Source organism: Sebastes umbrosus, chromosome 7 (genome assembly GCF_015220745.1).
Source record: "Sebastes umbrosus isolate fSebUmb1 chromosome 7, fSebUmb1.pri, whole genome shotgun sequence".
NCBI classification, from domain to species: domain Eukaryota; kingdom Metazoa; phylum Chordata; class Actinopteri; order Perciformes; family Sebastidae; genus Sebastes; species Sebastes umbrosus.
In genome coordinates, this window is record NC_051275.1 from 6,229,662 (window position 1) to 6,246,050 (window position 16,389).

The window sequence follows — 16,389 nt, forward strand, 5'->3', positions numbered from 1 at the left end:
CAACACTAGCTTGGTGCTTTTGCCTTTCCCCACAGCTCCATAATCAAGTTTATAAACTTAATTACACTGGCACATACTCTGTTTATTCCATTTGTTTGAAGGTGTCAGCATCGCAGTGCTACAGAATATGTCATATGGATTTGAATATAAATAATATGTGAATATTGTGATTAAAAGATTCTTTGAGAATCCTGCTGTTCTGTTTTTGTCTAATAGTGGATTTCCTAGTTAAAGCTCTGTAGCTACTTGTTAGTTTTGTGGGATTCTGCTTTCCTTTAATTGATGGGGCACAAAAGGGTTATGTAATGGCAAGATAATCATGAAGTAATGATTATATATATAAACTCAAGCACAATTTAATGTCCAAATTGATGGTAGAATTGCACTGTGCCACCTTATCTTTATCCTTTTTCTGTTTTTTTCTTTGTTTTTGCCTCAGCTTCTTAATTTGTATATAAAATGATACCTGACTATATGTATTCAGTTTTAATCCAACTGAGTTTAATATGAAAATGACATTTTATTTTGTGTTGTTAACTGTGCTTTTTTCATTTTTTATTTGTTTTCATTAAATGACGAAACAACATGAAATATGTTTCAAAATATTTGGATTTTATTAATGGACCACACAGCAAAAATCAGCACATCTTGTATATATTGGGCATTGGTTTGGACTCTGCAATAATTACAGTGTGATTAATGGATGTAAAGTTATTCACAGACACCATGTAGGTATGGTGCGTGGAGTGCATGATAAGTAAATAGAAATGTGAACACTTCTTTATAGCAAATAATATTTAAACATACAATCAAATGTGAAGAGGATAAGAACAAGTAAAGAACAGGCTAAGACTTTAAATGAAAACGTAATGTATGATGAAGTATTACGTGTTAGACTATTTGCATTAGAGTAATATCTCCATTTATAATTGTACACTATTGTACTTAACACAAAGTGCTGTACACACCAATAGAAACACAAAAGAAGAGATCACAATAATAATAATATTTTTTTTTCCTGAACTTCTAACAAGAACACAAAGTCAAGTAACAAGTTTGTATAATTACAGCAAGATGCACAGTTTCATCAGTTTTATCCTCATCAAATGCAAGACCCCAAAACTCTTAAAACTTGACTCAGTATCATCGAATATGTTCCCCACCTTTTCAAAACGGTTTTGTTGCGTTGAGGAAAAACTACAAATATCAGTCAATACACCTCAAAACCAGAGTAAACCTTCCTGTCCTACATTAGAATAATGGCATTTCCATATCTAATCCAGGGTTTGCACAAGAAATCAAACTGTTGAAAGTGATTTTAGGTTGTGTGTGTTCAAGTTCATGCATTTGTTATGGTTCCATGCATAGTTGATACACTATCAGAGACACTACCTGAGATAACACAGTGTTATGATTGTTATTGCAGTTCAAAAAGAGGAAATTCTGTGCTGTTAACCACCTTGTGTAACGATTTAGACAGATACCCTTTTTTTCAAGATTCTCAGGAGAGTGTTTCGTATTTCACCTGTGTACAGCCCATACACAATTGGATTCAGAAGCGGAGGTACGAGAAATATTAGCATGCCCATAATCTTTTGCAAGTCAGCTGAGACATTTTTGAACCTATGAGATAAAATTGTGAAAGTTCCCACAATCTCAAATATGATTAATATCAGCAACTGTGCAACGCACGTGTTGACAGCTTTCGTCTTCACTTCAGACCTCCTTGTAACCACGCATGTGATCAGAATCTTCACATAGGAAAATGCCTGAATAGACACACTTACAGCTTGCATGACAGCTGTGTTAAATAATCCTATGATATTATTGACTGTCGTGTTTCCGCACGTGAGCTTCAGTAGAGAAGGGTTATCACAGAACACATTCATAATCACATATTTGCACCTGGGAAGCCTTGTCTGTAAAGAGAACAATGATACATTCAAGACAAAGTCAAGACCCCAAACTAGAGAGATAATAAAAATAATAACTCTGGGGGACATAAGAGAGGTGTAGCGTAACGGCATGCAGATGGCAGCGTAACGATCAAAAGACATTGCTGCAAGAATAAACAAAATCCCACCACCATACATGTGGAGCAAGAATGCTTGTAAAACACAAAGAGGATAGTAAACCTTATTTGTCTCGGTAACAATGTCTGAAAGCACTTTCGGTAGCATTGCAGTTATGCCTAACAGATCATTGAGGGGAAGACTAAACAGGATGAAATACATGGGCTTGTGAAGGTTCCTCTTCAGAATGATCAAAGTCAACAAGGTCAGATTGCAAAAAATGCAAAAAAAATAAATCACAATACCAAGAAAAAATATGGGATACTTTCCTCCGGGTGGAATAACAAATGTGTCGAGGGTTAACTCAGTGCTGAACCCAAAAGATTTGTTCTCCATTTTTTTCTCCACTTACTGTCTACTAAAAACAGTGAGGAAATTTCATTGTTGGAAAACGTGTCTAGAGCAGTCACAATGAAGTGTGGAGAATCGCCCTGCCCATCCTGCTTTATTTAACGTTCCCCGAACCATAACTTGTGTACGTCACCTTTTGTCTCTGGGATTGGCGCACTTTGGCGCTGCAAAGATGAATAATATCAGGATTACTGCAAGTGTAGAGACCTTTTGTCCCTTCTTGTCGGGGCTGATTTGGAGAACTTCTGCAGATAAATACTGACCAGCCTGAAAATAGTGGCCAATGTTTTATAAGCCAATCTCCAGTGCTGTGTTTATTTCTGATTGAAGTCGCCCCCTGATACTGACTGGCACTGAGCAGCAAAAAGAAGAAATGAGGAACGTCAAAAAAATGAAGTTAAAATTAAACTCAAAATAGCTGTATTTCAGATCCCATGTTCTTTAAATAAAAGTTGGAATAAACATGAAATAAAACTGAAAGCAGAAGCAACAGAGGTTGTGAGCCTCCAATCAGCAACACCTGGCCTTTTGTTGGCCAGGTCTACGTACACCGATCAGCCATAACATTAGGACAGCATGGGCGCCTTGACCGGTCTGCGGCTAAGCAGTCCCATACGCAACAAACTGCGATGCACTGTGTGTTCTGACACCTTTCTATCGGAACCAGCATTAACTTTTTTCAGAAGTCACTCACATCCTTATGCTGGCCCATTTTTTCTGCTTCTAAAACAAAGTTCAAAGTTCAAAATGTTCACTTGCTGCCTAATATATCCCACCCACTGCAAGGTGCCATTGTAACGAGATAATCCATGTTATTCAATTCACATGTCAGTGGGCTAAGTATGAGATACCTTTGTAAAGAAAAACTAAATATTGAAACCAGCATGTTTTAAAGGTATTTTGTATTTTTATGCGTCTGCGCCGGTGACAGCTGTGGCCAGAGGCATTGTGTTTTTTGGGTTGTCCATCCATCAGTCTGTACGTCTCAGGCATTCCTGAGACATATGGACAGATGGACTCAAGGATGAACTGATTAGATTTTGGTGATCAAAGGTCAAAAGTCACTGTAAGCTCCCATACGTTCCATCCTCATGAAAGCGATATCTCAGGAATACCTTGAGGGAAATTCTTCAAATTTGGCACAAACATCCACTTGAACTCAAAAATGAACTGATTAGAATTTGGTGGTCAAAGGTCAAAGGTCACAATGACCTCACAAAACCCGTTTGTGCAGAGACCTCCGCCAAGGTGGCCGAGTACGATTGCCCACCCCCCTCTCCACTCTCTCTCTGTCCCTCTCTCTGAAAGAAGGAGGCGGGGTCACGCGTCATCAACGTGTCATCAGTCACACTGCACATGTGTTATACCCTGTGGTTTTAATGCCCAGGCTGATCGGAATTCTTAAAGATATTCCTGAATCCGGATCGCCACCAAAATCTAATGGATTGTTCATTGTGCCACACTCCACCCCTCCAAAAAAGTTTCATTTAAATCCATTGCAAACTTTTGGAGTAATCCTGCTAACGGACAAACAAACAAACAAACAAACCAAAAAACCAACGCCGGTGAAAACATAACCTCCTTCATAGGCCTTCGGCCTTGGCAGAGGTAATTATGACAATTTCACACAAATGTCTAATAGGATAAAATGATGAAGTGATATTTTGGACAGACGTGGATGCACACTGCAACTTAACTGGTTGGCGGAGGCGTACAATCACAAGGCAGTAATTCTAGTTTATTAAATCTTCTTAGTTTGTTCCCCAGAAATAATGTGTAAATTACTTTGATTGTTTTTTAATAAATGTGCCCAAATGAATTACTAAAGTGTGTCGTCAAAATTACAATTAAGTTGTGGTACTACAGCAAGGAGACGCAGTGAGATGTCTGTCTGCAGCACAGGGAACAGGCTAAAGATGTAAGAAACAGATAATTAACTATTTAAAATGACATAGATAAAACAAAACAAAAAAGGATAATGGACGACCATCAAGTCCATTAGTACACAAAAGAGTGTATTATTGCAACTACACTCGTAGCATCTGATGTGAGACTTTTTGGAAATGCGGAGCTGTAGCTGCTTTCAAACAGAGCGAGAATCAGTAGATAAATGTCTTCAGTAGAGACGAAAAAGAGTAACAGTTTTTTTGTTGCAATATGCGGTTTATGATGACCAGTGCTGTAAATCACAACAGGCACTTAGCTTTTTTCATGAGCACATTTCATCCGAAGGAGGTATAGAAAGTTATTTTCAGTCCTTTGTGAAGTCCGGTTTCATCTTAAATTGTAAAGAAATAAAATAAAATAATGTCAGTGGCCTATTATTGACCGCCATGATCTTTGTCTTTTGTTTGACTTTAGGCTTTGACTATAGGCTTTAATCTTTTCAATCACAGGTCCTTAGGGATAAGCATTCTTGTTTTTTCTTAATTACCAAATTTGCTCAATGTATCACAGCCTCTACAGTGTGGGACTATCAATGAAAAGAGGCTGGCCTCTTTATATTTTCACAATCACAGTCACTGTTAAATCTACAGTGTGTCTGTTTCAGAGTTTGAATTTTATAATTCCAGGAATAGAGCTGACTGTTGTTTTAATGGTGGACTATCAAGTCTAATATCAGGACCACATTTTGGCCCACAGTAATGCTGGGAAAGCCCGGCTGGAGTTAAAAAAAAAATCTTGCTGCAAACTTATTTGAAGTCTTTAGTTTTCATTACTTTGAAAAAGTTGTACTGATATCACACAACAGTACTTGGAATACTAAATATGAACTTTTCCAGCTTTTACCTTATCCATCTTTTCAGCTAAAGGGCAACAGCAGCGATATTATGTAACTATGATACACTACAAAGTGGTAGAGTTACATCAGCTAGATGCCTCATTACTTTGTAAAAACACATCTATTAATGAGCTCCTCTGAGATATAGTTAAATGATGTATTGTTAACTGTCTCACATTGTAATTAATCCCCAGACAATTAGTAAACCTCCAGATGATAATGAGAGTCCTTGTTGTTTTGCTAGTGAAGGATGTTGTTTAATAACACCCGAGGGTGGCTGTAACATGTGAGGCTGTATGTGACATCATACAACTTGCAAACATTTGATTCCTTAACTTTAATCACTTAATATCTAAAACATTTGAACAGATTGAGTGAACGCTTGAAGTTATCACAACAGTCTGTTTTTTTTTCTCCATTCAGCTACAATGCTTTATTAAAAAAATTAAAAAAAATCTGTTTTAATGATTATGTTAAATGGCTCAATAAATCAAAAATGTATAACATATTATACAGCCTTTCCCATTTGTTTATATGTCCCAGAAGAAAAATACTCATTGAAACAGCACTGAAATGGTCAGATCAGACCTTTGAGGACAAGGGCTTGTTCAGGCACACAAAAGAGCTGTTAGGACATTAGGACATTAGGAAAGACTAATCATCTCACCCAAGAGGAATGGACATGATGGACCCTTGAGTTGCTTTAATAATTGATTTGACCCTCTAATTACTTTCTGTGGCCTTTCTCCTGTATCACAACTGAAGTATGATAATAATCAGGCCTGTGATTTGGTTCACTGGTTAGTTCTGTCACCTCACAGCAAAGTGCATGGTGTGAATCTGCTATCTGGGGCCTTTCTTTGTAGAGTTTGTGGTGTTTTGGTGTTTACATGGGTTTCGTCCCAACCCAAACACATTCAGGTCAGATGAACATTAAACTCTAACTTGTGCCGTAGGCGGCCCCACACATACATATTAATCCATGGGTTTTCTTCGCTGCCATAACTGAATAACAGTTCTATTCCAGTGTGTGGAATTTAATATTAATCTTTCTCTTTCATAAAATGTAGTAGTATTGAGATAGTTTTGTGGTCTAGGCGTTTGTCATTGGAGAAAGGCCTAGGGGCCCAGTGTGTGAGTGTGCAGTCCAGTCGCACAGTAGTTTGGGAAATAGTCACAAAATTGAATGTACTGATTCGTGTACATAGACACAAATTTAAAAAAATTTTCGTGATGGTCAGCACGAAATCAATTTGTATGTAATCATGTAATCGTGTAAAAAACACCGGATTTTTGCCTAGGAGACCGGTGTTTGTGTCCCGTGTGAAACCAGAAGTCAAAGTTGATTTATTTGTCAACTTTAACCCAAACCAAAATCTTTTCCTAAACCTAACTAAGTAGTTTGTTGCCTAAGCCTGACCAAGTCAATCTATTCCTAAACCTAACTGAGTGGTTTTATTTTGAAAAGACTGGAGCGGAAATTGACACATGTCATGTGTTGCTGGACATTTGTAGGAAAATGCACTAAAAATACGTTGTTGAAAGTCGCGCTGAGCGTCACGAAAAAAAAAACAAAAAACGGAAATTCCTGTCTGTGTACACAAATCAAATAGATTAAATGCTGTGAGCCTGTGTTGCAGTGTGTCTGACTGTAAAGCTGTATTTACATATCCATACAGCATAATGTGATTATTTACTCAATGAAAATGTGTATTTCTCTATCCTCTATAGACTATAGTGTAACATGTAATATCTATCATGACTGTGATGCCTCAGAATTCTGGTGTTCAAACTAATGCATGGTTTCAGGTCATTTCATACTTGCAACTTTTTAATATAACTCAAGTAAAAATCTAATTAGAACACTTTTCCTTGTTCGATCAATTGGTCACTTGATATGTCAACTGTGATGTACATTGATCTATTGTCATTGCACAGAGTGCAGGTTCTGAGAAAGACTGACGAACTTGACTTTTCATTTTAAACCCTGTTTGCTGACATATAATTACATATCATTTTATTGAATTTGAGTTATCAATTCATAGAATTAGTATACAGTATTGTTGCTTGGGTTTGACTGGTGAGGTGTATTGAAAGAAATACAGGAAGAGAGGTTGACTTTAGTCACATTAATGAATGTGATGTCCCTGTGATGACCTCTGCCCGACTCTGCGTCTACACAAGCTAAATCAAAAGTGCTCTTCATGATATTCAGAGCATTAATAGAGCAGCAAACTATTTAAAGAGAGTGGAGTAATGTCTACCTGAGCAGAGAATGAAGTTGCTCTCTCTCTCTCTCTGACCTAAACTTTGTTAAATAAAAACACTTGCGCTCCAATGGTGAGGACAGCGAATTTACGTCACATGTTACTCACGCTGAATATAAAAGAGATCAAGTTCTAGCTGCTGAGTTGGGATTCCCACCTCCACAGGCAAGGTACTATCATCCGGAAGAACAAATGCTGCAGTGTTATTTCACACACAACACTACGATTATGTCTGGTTGTAGTTTGTGTTGAGCATTTATTGTATATATGTACAGGATAAAGCTCAGCATCATTGTGGTGTAACATTTAACGTCACTTTAATGTGCAGAAAGTAACATCTATATGCTTCATTTTTACGTTCATAATGTAATTGTCCCTGCCATGACAGAACACATTTGTGCTCAGGTGGTTAAAGTGTTTCTACAGGAGAAGGAGACTGAAATTCAAATCAGAAAAGTAAGTATTGTCTTAACACACAAAACATTTTAGATTTTTTTTTAATTTAATTAATTTATGGGTTTTTTTTCTTGTATTATGATTAGTTATTGTAGGTATTTCATTTATTATTCATATTTTACTTCTTTTTTAACATTTTGTCTTTTTGGTATAAAGAATGAAATGTGCAGTAAATTACAGAACGATGCCCAAAATGTTTATTTATTTCAAATTTGATATGTTTCGATGTGGATTTTTCACCCTTCACCACTAAAGCTTTAAACAATTTTTCTCTTTTAGGTCATCAATTTCAACAGAATGGAAAGCAACATGACAAGTGATATCCTACAGATGCAAGGCTTTGACATATCTCCAGAGTTCACGTACCCTATATTTTTCTTACTGCTGTTTGTTTACTTCACCCTGCTTTGTTCTAACATCGGAGTCCTTGTGCTCATCATCACTGAGAAGAGTTTGCACCAGCCCATGTACATTCTTTTTTGTAACCTGTCTGTCAATGATGTAATAGGTAACACAGTCCTACTGCCTCAGCTGATGGCTCACATCATCTCGACAGAGCGGTTCATCACCTACAACCAGTGTGTGGTTCAGGCCTTTCACAGCCACACGTTCGGATCAGCCTCACATATGATTCTCATCATTATGGCAATCGACAGATATGTGGCGATATGTCACCCGCTGAGATACAGCTCAATTATGACTACCAAAGCTGTGATTGGGCTGTCCGCGACTGCATGGGGGGTGTCATTACTGCTGGTGTCTGTTTTGATAGGTCTCACAGTGAGGCTGTCCCGTTGTAGATCGCTTATACAAAATGCTTACTGTGACAACGCATCACTGTTCAAGCTTTCTTGCGAGGACGTGTCCATTAACAACATCTACGGGCTCTTCTTCACCGTGTTGCTGTTCGGTTGCTCAATGGGAGGCATAGCCGTCACTTATTTCAGAATAGCTGTCATCTGCTGGATCAAGAAAAGCAAAGAGTTGAAAAGCAGAGCACTTCAAACCTGTGCCAGCCACCTCGTTCTTTATCTTATCATGCTCTGGTCGGGGTTTTTAACAATCATATTGCATCGTTTTCAAAATTACCCAGATTTAAGGAAGATTGCATACATTTTGTTTCATGTCGTCCCTGCTAATTTAAATCCAATCATCTATGGAATGCAATCAAGATCATTACGTGATAAAATTGTCCAGATACTGCGAAGAAAAGTGACTCCATCCTAATATCCTTTTTCCTCTTTATTCTTTGTTACTTTGAACATAAAGACATACTAGTTGTTTTCACTTGTTTCACCTGTTTCAATTGAAACAATAACTGATTTGGAGTGAAATTCAGATTTGTTTCAGGGAAAAAGGCAAAGATATCTGTCTTTTGTTACCAAATTCCATGTGGTTCATGAAGGAATTCTGCAAGTTGACAGCAAAATATCATCATAAAGTGTAAATACATTAGAATGAGTGTCTACTGGCCCCTGGGTGCTAGGTCTCAGTAACAAGCTCTCTACCAACCTCTTGTGTCACAATGCAGGAATAGCATGAAAATCACAATTTCTATTGACCTTGCCTAAACTGTTCCTATAATAAGAAGTATCAATGAGCGTATATATAGTGTATATTCATGTATTTGTTTTCACTTTGAGTTGCAGGGATTATGGTAATGTTTCATGAGGAGTACACATTGTTAACAGACAACAGTTCAGCAATACAATACAAAAAACCTTTGCCTGCTGTGCATGTCATATTGTGCATACAATCGTATAAGATGTAGCAATATCCAACACACGCTCACTCTTTGGTCCTAAAACTCTAAAGCATGTATTTTACATCTACTCAAAATATCTCAAATTAACAGTTAATTCATGTTTTAGTTTTGGGATGTATATGGTAACTTTCTAAACTCTTTTCATTGAATGACAAAATCCTGAAGAGGCATACACAGTGAGAATGTGTTACCTGTTATTAAAGAAAAAGAAAAGCTGTAACTTTAAAAACTCACTGATCCTCAGATATCTGGTAGTGAGGTAGTGAGAATTCTGCAAGTTATATATATACATATATACAGCATATATATACTGAAAAACTGTCCTTGTCTTTGTGGACTTAGATTATCTCTTGTTGAAAGGTCAATCAGAGGCCTCAACAGTTCTTGTGGTCCGATGAAGTTGTCCCTTGCATCTCAGTTTAATTATACCCCCGCAACAATGTAGTCGGGGGTATATAGCGCTCTGCGTGTCCGTCCTTTCGTTCGCCTGTCCGTCCAAATTTTGGCCAAAAACTGTGATTTTTTTCAACTACAATTTAGTTTCCAGAGTAGAACTCGGAAACTATTTCATTTAGGAACTTTTAATTTGGTATGATGGTTAACAGTGTGGTCTAGTTGTGCCTTTTAGGGGTTAGAAGTCCAGGGTGCCCCTTAGTTAATAAGTTAATGCCCATTAATTCCATTACCAAAACCTTTGGTCTTACTTTTGTAGGGGTCAAGCAGTGAGCGGGGGTATGTGAATAGAAATAAAATAGTTTTTTTCCTCATCAAAACTGATTTAAAACACAGTTGCACTGATTAAGCATTCTATTTTCATTTCTCTTCAGATTAAAGAGTCATAGCCCATTTTGCAACATAAAGACCAGGGATAATACACATCACGAGCCAAGCAAATGGTGGTGATCCAGGGGATTTAACAGATAATCCATGAGCTTCATTGAGACGTTGTTTTCTCTTGCTCTGGTTTGATGTATAGAAGCTTGCCTGGTTGTATCTCTTAACATATTGTCCCTTCTGTAAAGTTGGGTGATTCTCCTTCTTTCACTGAATCATGTCATGAGAGTACAATTACATTTTCCCCAATGAGGGATTATTAAAGTACTTCTTCTTTTCTACCTCCTCCTTAGGTGTATTACAGTAAATTACACATACAAATCACAATAATTATTACCTCATACTAGAGTCTTTATTTATGTAATTAGTCAAATAGAGCTATATTTTCAGTTTTTCTGGAAGTACAGAATAACACTGTAACCCCCTCAATGTTCCTGGGAGAGCAAAGTCAGGCCTCACTCTGTCACGGCATCATCAGAACAATAAATAGTCTGTCTGGTGTGTTGTTTGTTTCATCGTTGTCCTTTTGTACTGTATCAGTAAAATTATTAATTAGTTTCAGAACTGCACCTTTTAACATTTTATCCATAACAGATATAAAATGTGTATATCATATTTATTTGTCACTTCTGTATGTTGCTTTTTTGAATCCCTTGACTTATTGTTTCAGACACAAAGAAACAAATGTACAGAAACAAATCTATATTTATTTAGTTCAAATAAAAGCACACACTTGTGGAAATACCATCTGTAGAAAAAAAATGTATTGACTTGCTAACCAACTTGCTATTTCTTGCTGAGCTTAGTAACTTTCACACAGCATTGGGGCAAAAGTTGGGAATGCAAGTTTTCAACAACAAAACCCATCAACAAAAAAGTTTATCAAAGATCTAATTCTACTTATAATTAGGACTGTAGTGGGTGGGTGATGACAGCCTCCAGAAAAGACATAAGACATCAAGAAAAAGGTGCAATCTGAATGTTAATCAAATTATTGGATAAATTATATTACTTAAAAGAACAGTGTGTAACATTTCGGGGGATCTATATAGAATATACTATTCATAACTATGTTTTTATAATCACCTGAAACTAAGAATCGTGTTGTTTTCATTAGCTTAGAATGAGCCCTTCATATCTACATTGGGAGCGGGTCCTCTTCGAGTCCACCATGTGTCTACAGTAGCCCCGAACGGACAAACTAAACACCGGCTCTAGCGAGAGCTTTTCACATTACGTTACCCGACGGCCCCCGCGGTTCTCTGACATGCTTAGGAAACTGCGGTAAAAGTACAAAACCGTAGTACCGCCAGCTGCCGTCTGACTTACGTTACTCCTATTATGGTAAGGATGGCCTCTGAGCAAGGTAAACGGTTACCACGGTTTTGCACTTGGCGGCTACCGCAGTCTTGGAAAAGGGAAGAGTGAGTGGAGGGGTACTCACTTGGTTGCAATCTGCAACCACACTGCTGGACTGGCGCCAAATTCGGCACACTGTACTTTTAATGAATCCTGTACTAACCTGTAATAATATCTGTGTTATGTACACCAATTAACACTGTCATTAAGACCAACTTCTCAGATCTGCAGTTAGATGGCTTTACCCATGATGAGGAGGCTCATTAAAAACACCATGATGAAAAATATCCACATGAAGAAGCGGTCTAAAACTTTGGCTACTTTCTTCCACTCCCCAGTCCTTTTCTGCGTTGCCCTCTGATCTCTGTAACAGTTGGCTATGTACTCAATGTTACGCAGCAGCTGCCTCTCGTTGCTTTGGCTGTTGCTGGAAACCTCTTTGTCTTTTCGCTCTCCATCACTCACGCCTCCCTTCCTGCATCTCGTCTGACCCCCCAAATCTCCACAATCCATGCTCATGAAAATGCCATTCTTCCAAGCGGTGTAGTTGTTGGTTGGGTTCCTCCCAATTGAGCCTCTCGGGCTCCTCATCTGATCCGTGTCTTCCCTCTCCTCTGCAGTCATGGAGCCCACTGTCTCTTGTTCTCTCTCCATTCTGAAGACACAGTCCTCTCTGCTTGGTCCTGCCTGACCGTTCATGGTGCAGTTGGTGTTCTTTACAAGTGGAGGCTCCTGTTTCTCCGGCTGTGGTGACAAGCAGTTCTCCCCGACTTCATACACAAAGCACATGCGGGCCATGTACTGCAGAATGACCTTCTTGGCCCACTTGGGAACAGGCTTGGCATCCGGGCCACAGTGGTGTATGTTCATGATGAAGATGGTCAGGGCAGTGGAGGCAGTGATCATGGTCATCGTTGCAATGTAATACTTTCCTGTGGAAGAAGAGGAGACAGGGAAATCAGCACAGATCGCAGTCATCATGCATGTTTGGATTTGACCCTATTTTATCGCCCCTACCAATAAGTGGCACATTCTCAGAGGGCGGCATGATCTCTGCAACCAACAGCTGAAAGACGGTGAGTGCCAGCATCACGGTGACACCCAAAGACACCTTCTCTCCAGAGTCAGCAGGCAGGTAGAAGCCCAGCGGAGCCAGGAAAGAGATCATCACGCACGGTATGAGCAAGTTGAAGACATAAAAGGAAGCTCTTCTCTTCAGTTTCAGTGTGTAGGTCACATCCGGGTAAGGGTCAGCACAGCAGCCATACTGGATAACGTTCTTCTTAGCCGGCATACCCAGCACCTCCCACTCCACATTGTCCACCAGGTCAGCCACGTCGGCGCTCTCCAGGGCGTTGAGGATGTCCAGCTGGTTGCCGTTGTAGGTCCAGGAGCCGTATGTGAACCTGCACTGCTGAGAGTCGAAGGGGAAGAAGGACACGTCCACTTTGCAGGAGCTCTTTGTGATGGCAGGCGAATCCCACATTATCTGGCCATCATGCTGGATCACCACATTGGTGTCCATGGAGCCAGTGAAATGGTCATCAGCACTGAAAAACAAGGAAGACTTAGACATTGACTTTCATACCAAGAGCAAGCAGATATTTTGGACACCTTAAAGGAACAGTGTGTAACATTTCGGGGGATTCTGGGATTAGCAGAAATGGAATATAATAAAGTGTGTATAAACACCTGAAACTAAGAATCATTGTGTTTTCGTTAGCTTAGAATGAGCCATTCATATCTACATAGGGAGCAGGTCCTCTTCGCGGAGTCTGCCATGTTGCTCCGCCATGTTTCTACAGTAGCCCAGAACAAACGAACCAAACACTGGCTCTACAGAGAGCCTTTCGCATTTTTACGTTACCTGAAGTCCACCGTAGTTCTCCGACAGGCTTGTGAAACTGCAGTAACAGTAGCTGCAGAGTGCAAAACCGTGGTACCGCCAGCCGCAGTCCATTGTGTTATTATGGTATGGGTGGCCTCTGAGCGAGGCGAACAGCGTTACCACGGTTTTGCCATGGATGTACCCGGATCTTACGGCTATCTTACAGCGATCTTCCATATCCATTGGGCCCTTAGAGCAAGCGCAGTAGCATTTCCTTTAACCCTTCCTCACCTAAAGGCTTTTAGGGCCCAATGGCATCATGTGACAGAGACGGAAGTTGTAATTCCACCGTTATTTGAACTACGAAAATTTTAAACACTCGGCGGCTCTCTTTACCGCTGTCTTGGAAAGGGAGGAGTGAGCTGAGGGGTATTCAGTTGGTTGCAATCTGCAACCACACTGCCGACAAATCCTACACACTGTACCTTTAAAACAAATAATAGTGGAGCAGCTGTAATGTCCTGGAGCAGGTGGAGAAAACTTGAAAAAGAAACTTGATCAGGATACAAAGGCACAGGTATGCCAACTGAGGGAAGAGTCAACCCATTTAGGAGAGTTGTACTCATCCCTCAGTGTTGTGTCTGCATTTTATATTTTTTCAGTAATGCTAAGTGTTTGTGTTTACATGTGTCAGCATCTGGTTGGTGTACATAGTGTGAGCTGTTATCAGATTGTATGTAATTGAATTATTGCTCCCCAACTCTACACAGGGCAATACTTCCTTCCTTTTCATCATACAAGTGATACCTCTGATTTTAATAGTAAATTTCCAGTATGTGTTATTCTGTGTTTTCTTGTCATTCTACTGTATAAAAAGCAGACAAAGGCCTGGACACTCCTATAAATAATGGTTTCAAGGAATGTTCAGCTTGTGCCATTTTATACTGACCAATCAATAGGAGCCACACTAGGATAACCACTAAATGATTAACCCAATACCAGTCCGACCTACTTGTTATATAGGACTATATCAGGTCTCCATACATAACTACTAGGTATGCGGATGGTATCGAGTCCATCGTAATCATCTTTATTCCATTTCAGGTGTGCATCAACCCACACTTGCCGTATCCATAAATATGCAGTCAAAATTTGATTTCGCTCATCCTGTAAAACATTGAAAATTTTATAGAAAAAAATTGACAACAACAGGTAAAACAGAAATATGATAAGATATAAAAAAAAAAATGGCATTATTGTGTGGGTATCTGCACAGATCTGTGGTGTTTTACCATGTCGATAATTTGCGACAGTGTAACCTGCAGGGTCACGTTCAGTATGGTGTTTGTGTCCTCCACAGGCCTCAGTGCACTAGTATAGTCGGTGAATAAATCATTCAGGAGCTTCTGAGCGTATTTCCCCTGAGCACACCAACAGGCTAAGACAGGGAGAGAATCATTTTACAGTCATATCGCCACAAAGCACCTGTTGTATTTCAGTTAATCATTTTTCTTTACATTTTTTTTAAGTCAGTATTTTCCCTAAAGGACATTCTGATGTGATAATTTTTTATCATTCAAGGTTCCCGACAGTCAGAACAAAGTGCAGCGGTACGGATGCTGGGGTGGGAAGATGTGAAGAGAAAATGTGAATGCATGACAGATGGTGGAAGGGGACGAAGAGGGATGTTGCTCTATAAAGCTCTAAGAGATCAGGCAAATCTACCATTAAGTACCAGCAGTGACTTTCTCTGTTCAGACTGTGTATGTGGAGTTCATATTCTAACGCTCATATGACAGAACAACATCAAAATGAGCCTAAACATACATGTGTTGTGAAAATAGTAACATGAAAGATTATTCAAAATGAGCGTAGATAATGGCATTTTTAGATATATAATTGTGTGTTTTATAAGGAAATGATTCATGCCACTTCTACATTAATTATTGCAAGGTAATATGAACCCTGATATGAGGAATAAAAGAATAAAATGGAAACACTAGTTTATATTTTAACTGGAGCTTGTGTGCAGTGTCAACAATGGATTTGGGCTGGCCAGATGTTTGCCCTGAAACGCTGTTTCAATAAAGCCTCTGAGCTGGATACAAAGAAGGTCTACGGGATTATGATGTTAGCAAATCCCTGAACAACTGGATACAAATTTGCGGATTCTGGGCAACAGCTTGATGGAAAAAGCAAGAAATCGGAGAGGAAATGAATGATCCATAAAATATAAAAACACTGACATTAATAAAATGATATACAACTGATCAGAGTTGATTGACACTATATTATGCAAATGGTTTTACGTCGTCGTCATCTTTGCTGGCACAGCGTTGAAGGGTTTCACTTGCTCTCTCTGGAATTAATTTAAAACTGCAGACAATTAAAAAAAACATAATGTTTTGGTTCACATGAGGTAAAATAAATAAATAAATAAAATGAATGGGAACTTACTTGGCAAAATACTGGCACACAGAAGCAAGAGAAATAATGTTTGGGTTCTCCTTCGTTTCATCTTGCTGAAACAGATTATGTCGATCCAAAGACCATTTAAGCTGCCTGACAAGTTTCATTCACTAAAGATCAAAAACAGAAAAGAAAAAAAGAAAATCACACTGAGAGCGAATGCAGCTGTTTGTGAACTGACCAGGCCACCGAGGGCTACTGATGGA

At 39.0% G+C, this 16,389-nt stretch overlaps 3 protein-coding genes across 3 annotated transcripts; 1 reads left to right on the forward strand and 2 right to left on the reverse strand.

Annotated features, from left to right (window-relative positions):
* Nucleotides 1–1,472: 1,472 nt before the first annotated feature.
* On the reverse strand, nt 1,473–2,408 carry LOC119490801 (olfactory receptor 52B2-like). Its single transcript, XM_037774291.1, has one exon. It carries the CDS (start codon nt 2,406–2,408, stop codon nt 1,473–1,475), a length of 936 nt encoding a protein of 311 aa, XP_037630219.1.
* A 5,817-nt stretch (nt 2,409–8,225) lies between these two features.
* On the forward strand, nt 8,226–9,155 carry LOC119490803 (olfactory receptor 52N4-like). Its single transcript, XM_037774292.1, has one exon. It carries the CDS (start codon nt 8,226–8,228, stop codon nt 9,153–9,155), a length of 930 nt encoding a protein of 309 aa, XP_037630220.1.
* Nucleotides 9,156–11,379: 2,224 nt separating this feature from the next.
* Nucleotides 11,380–16,341, reverse strand: chrna10a (cholinergic receptor, nicotinic, alpha 10a). The gene is made up of 5 exons (XM_037774308.1): nt 16,172–16,341; nt 15,007–15,152; nt 14,727–14,881; nt 12,904–13,436; nt 11,380–12,818 (listed from the first exon to the last, which is right to left on the reverse strand). Exons 1-5 carry the CDS (start codon nt 16,230–16,232, stop codon nt 12,118–12,120), a joined length of 1,596 nt encoding a protein of 531 aa, XP_037630236.1. The 5' UTR covers nt 16,233–16,341; the 3' UTR covers nt 11,380–12,117.
* Between the last annotated feature and the right edge of the window lie 48 nt (nt 16,342–16,389).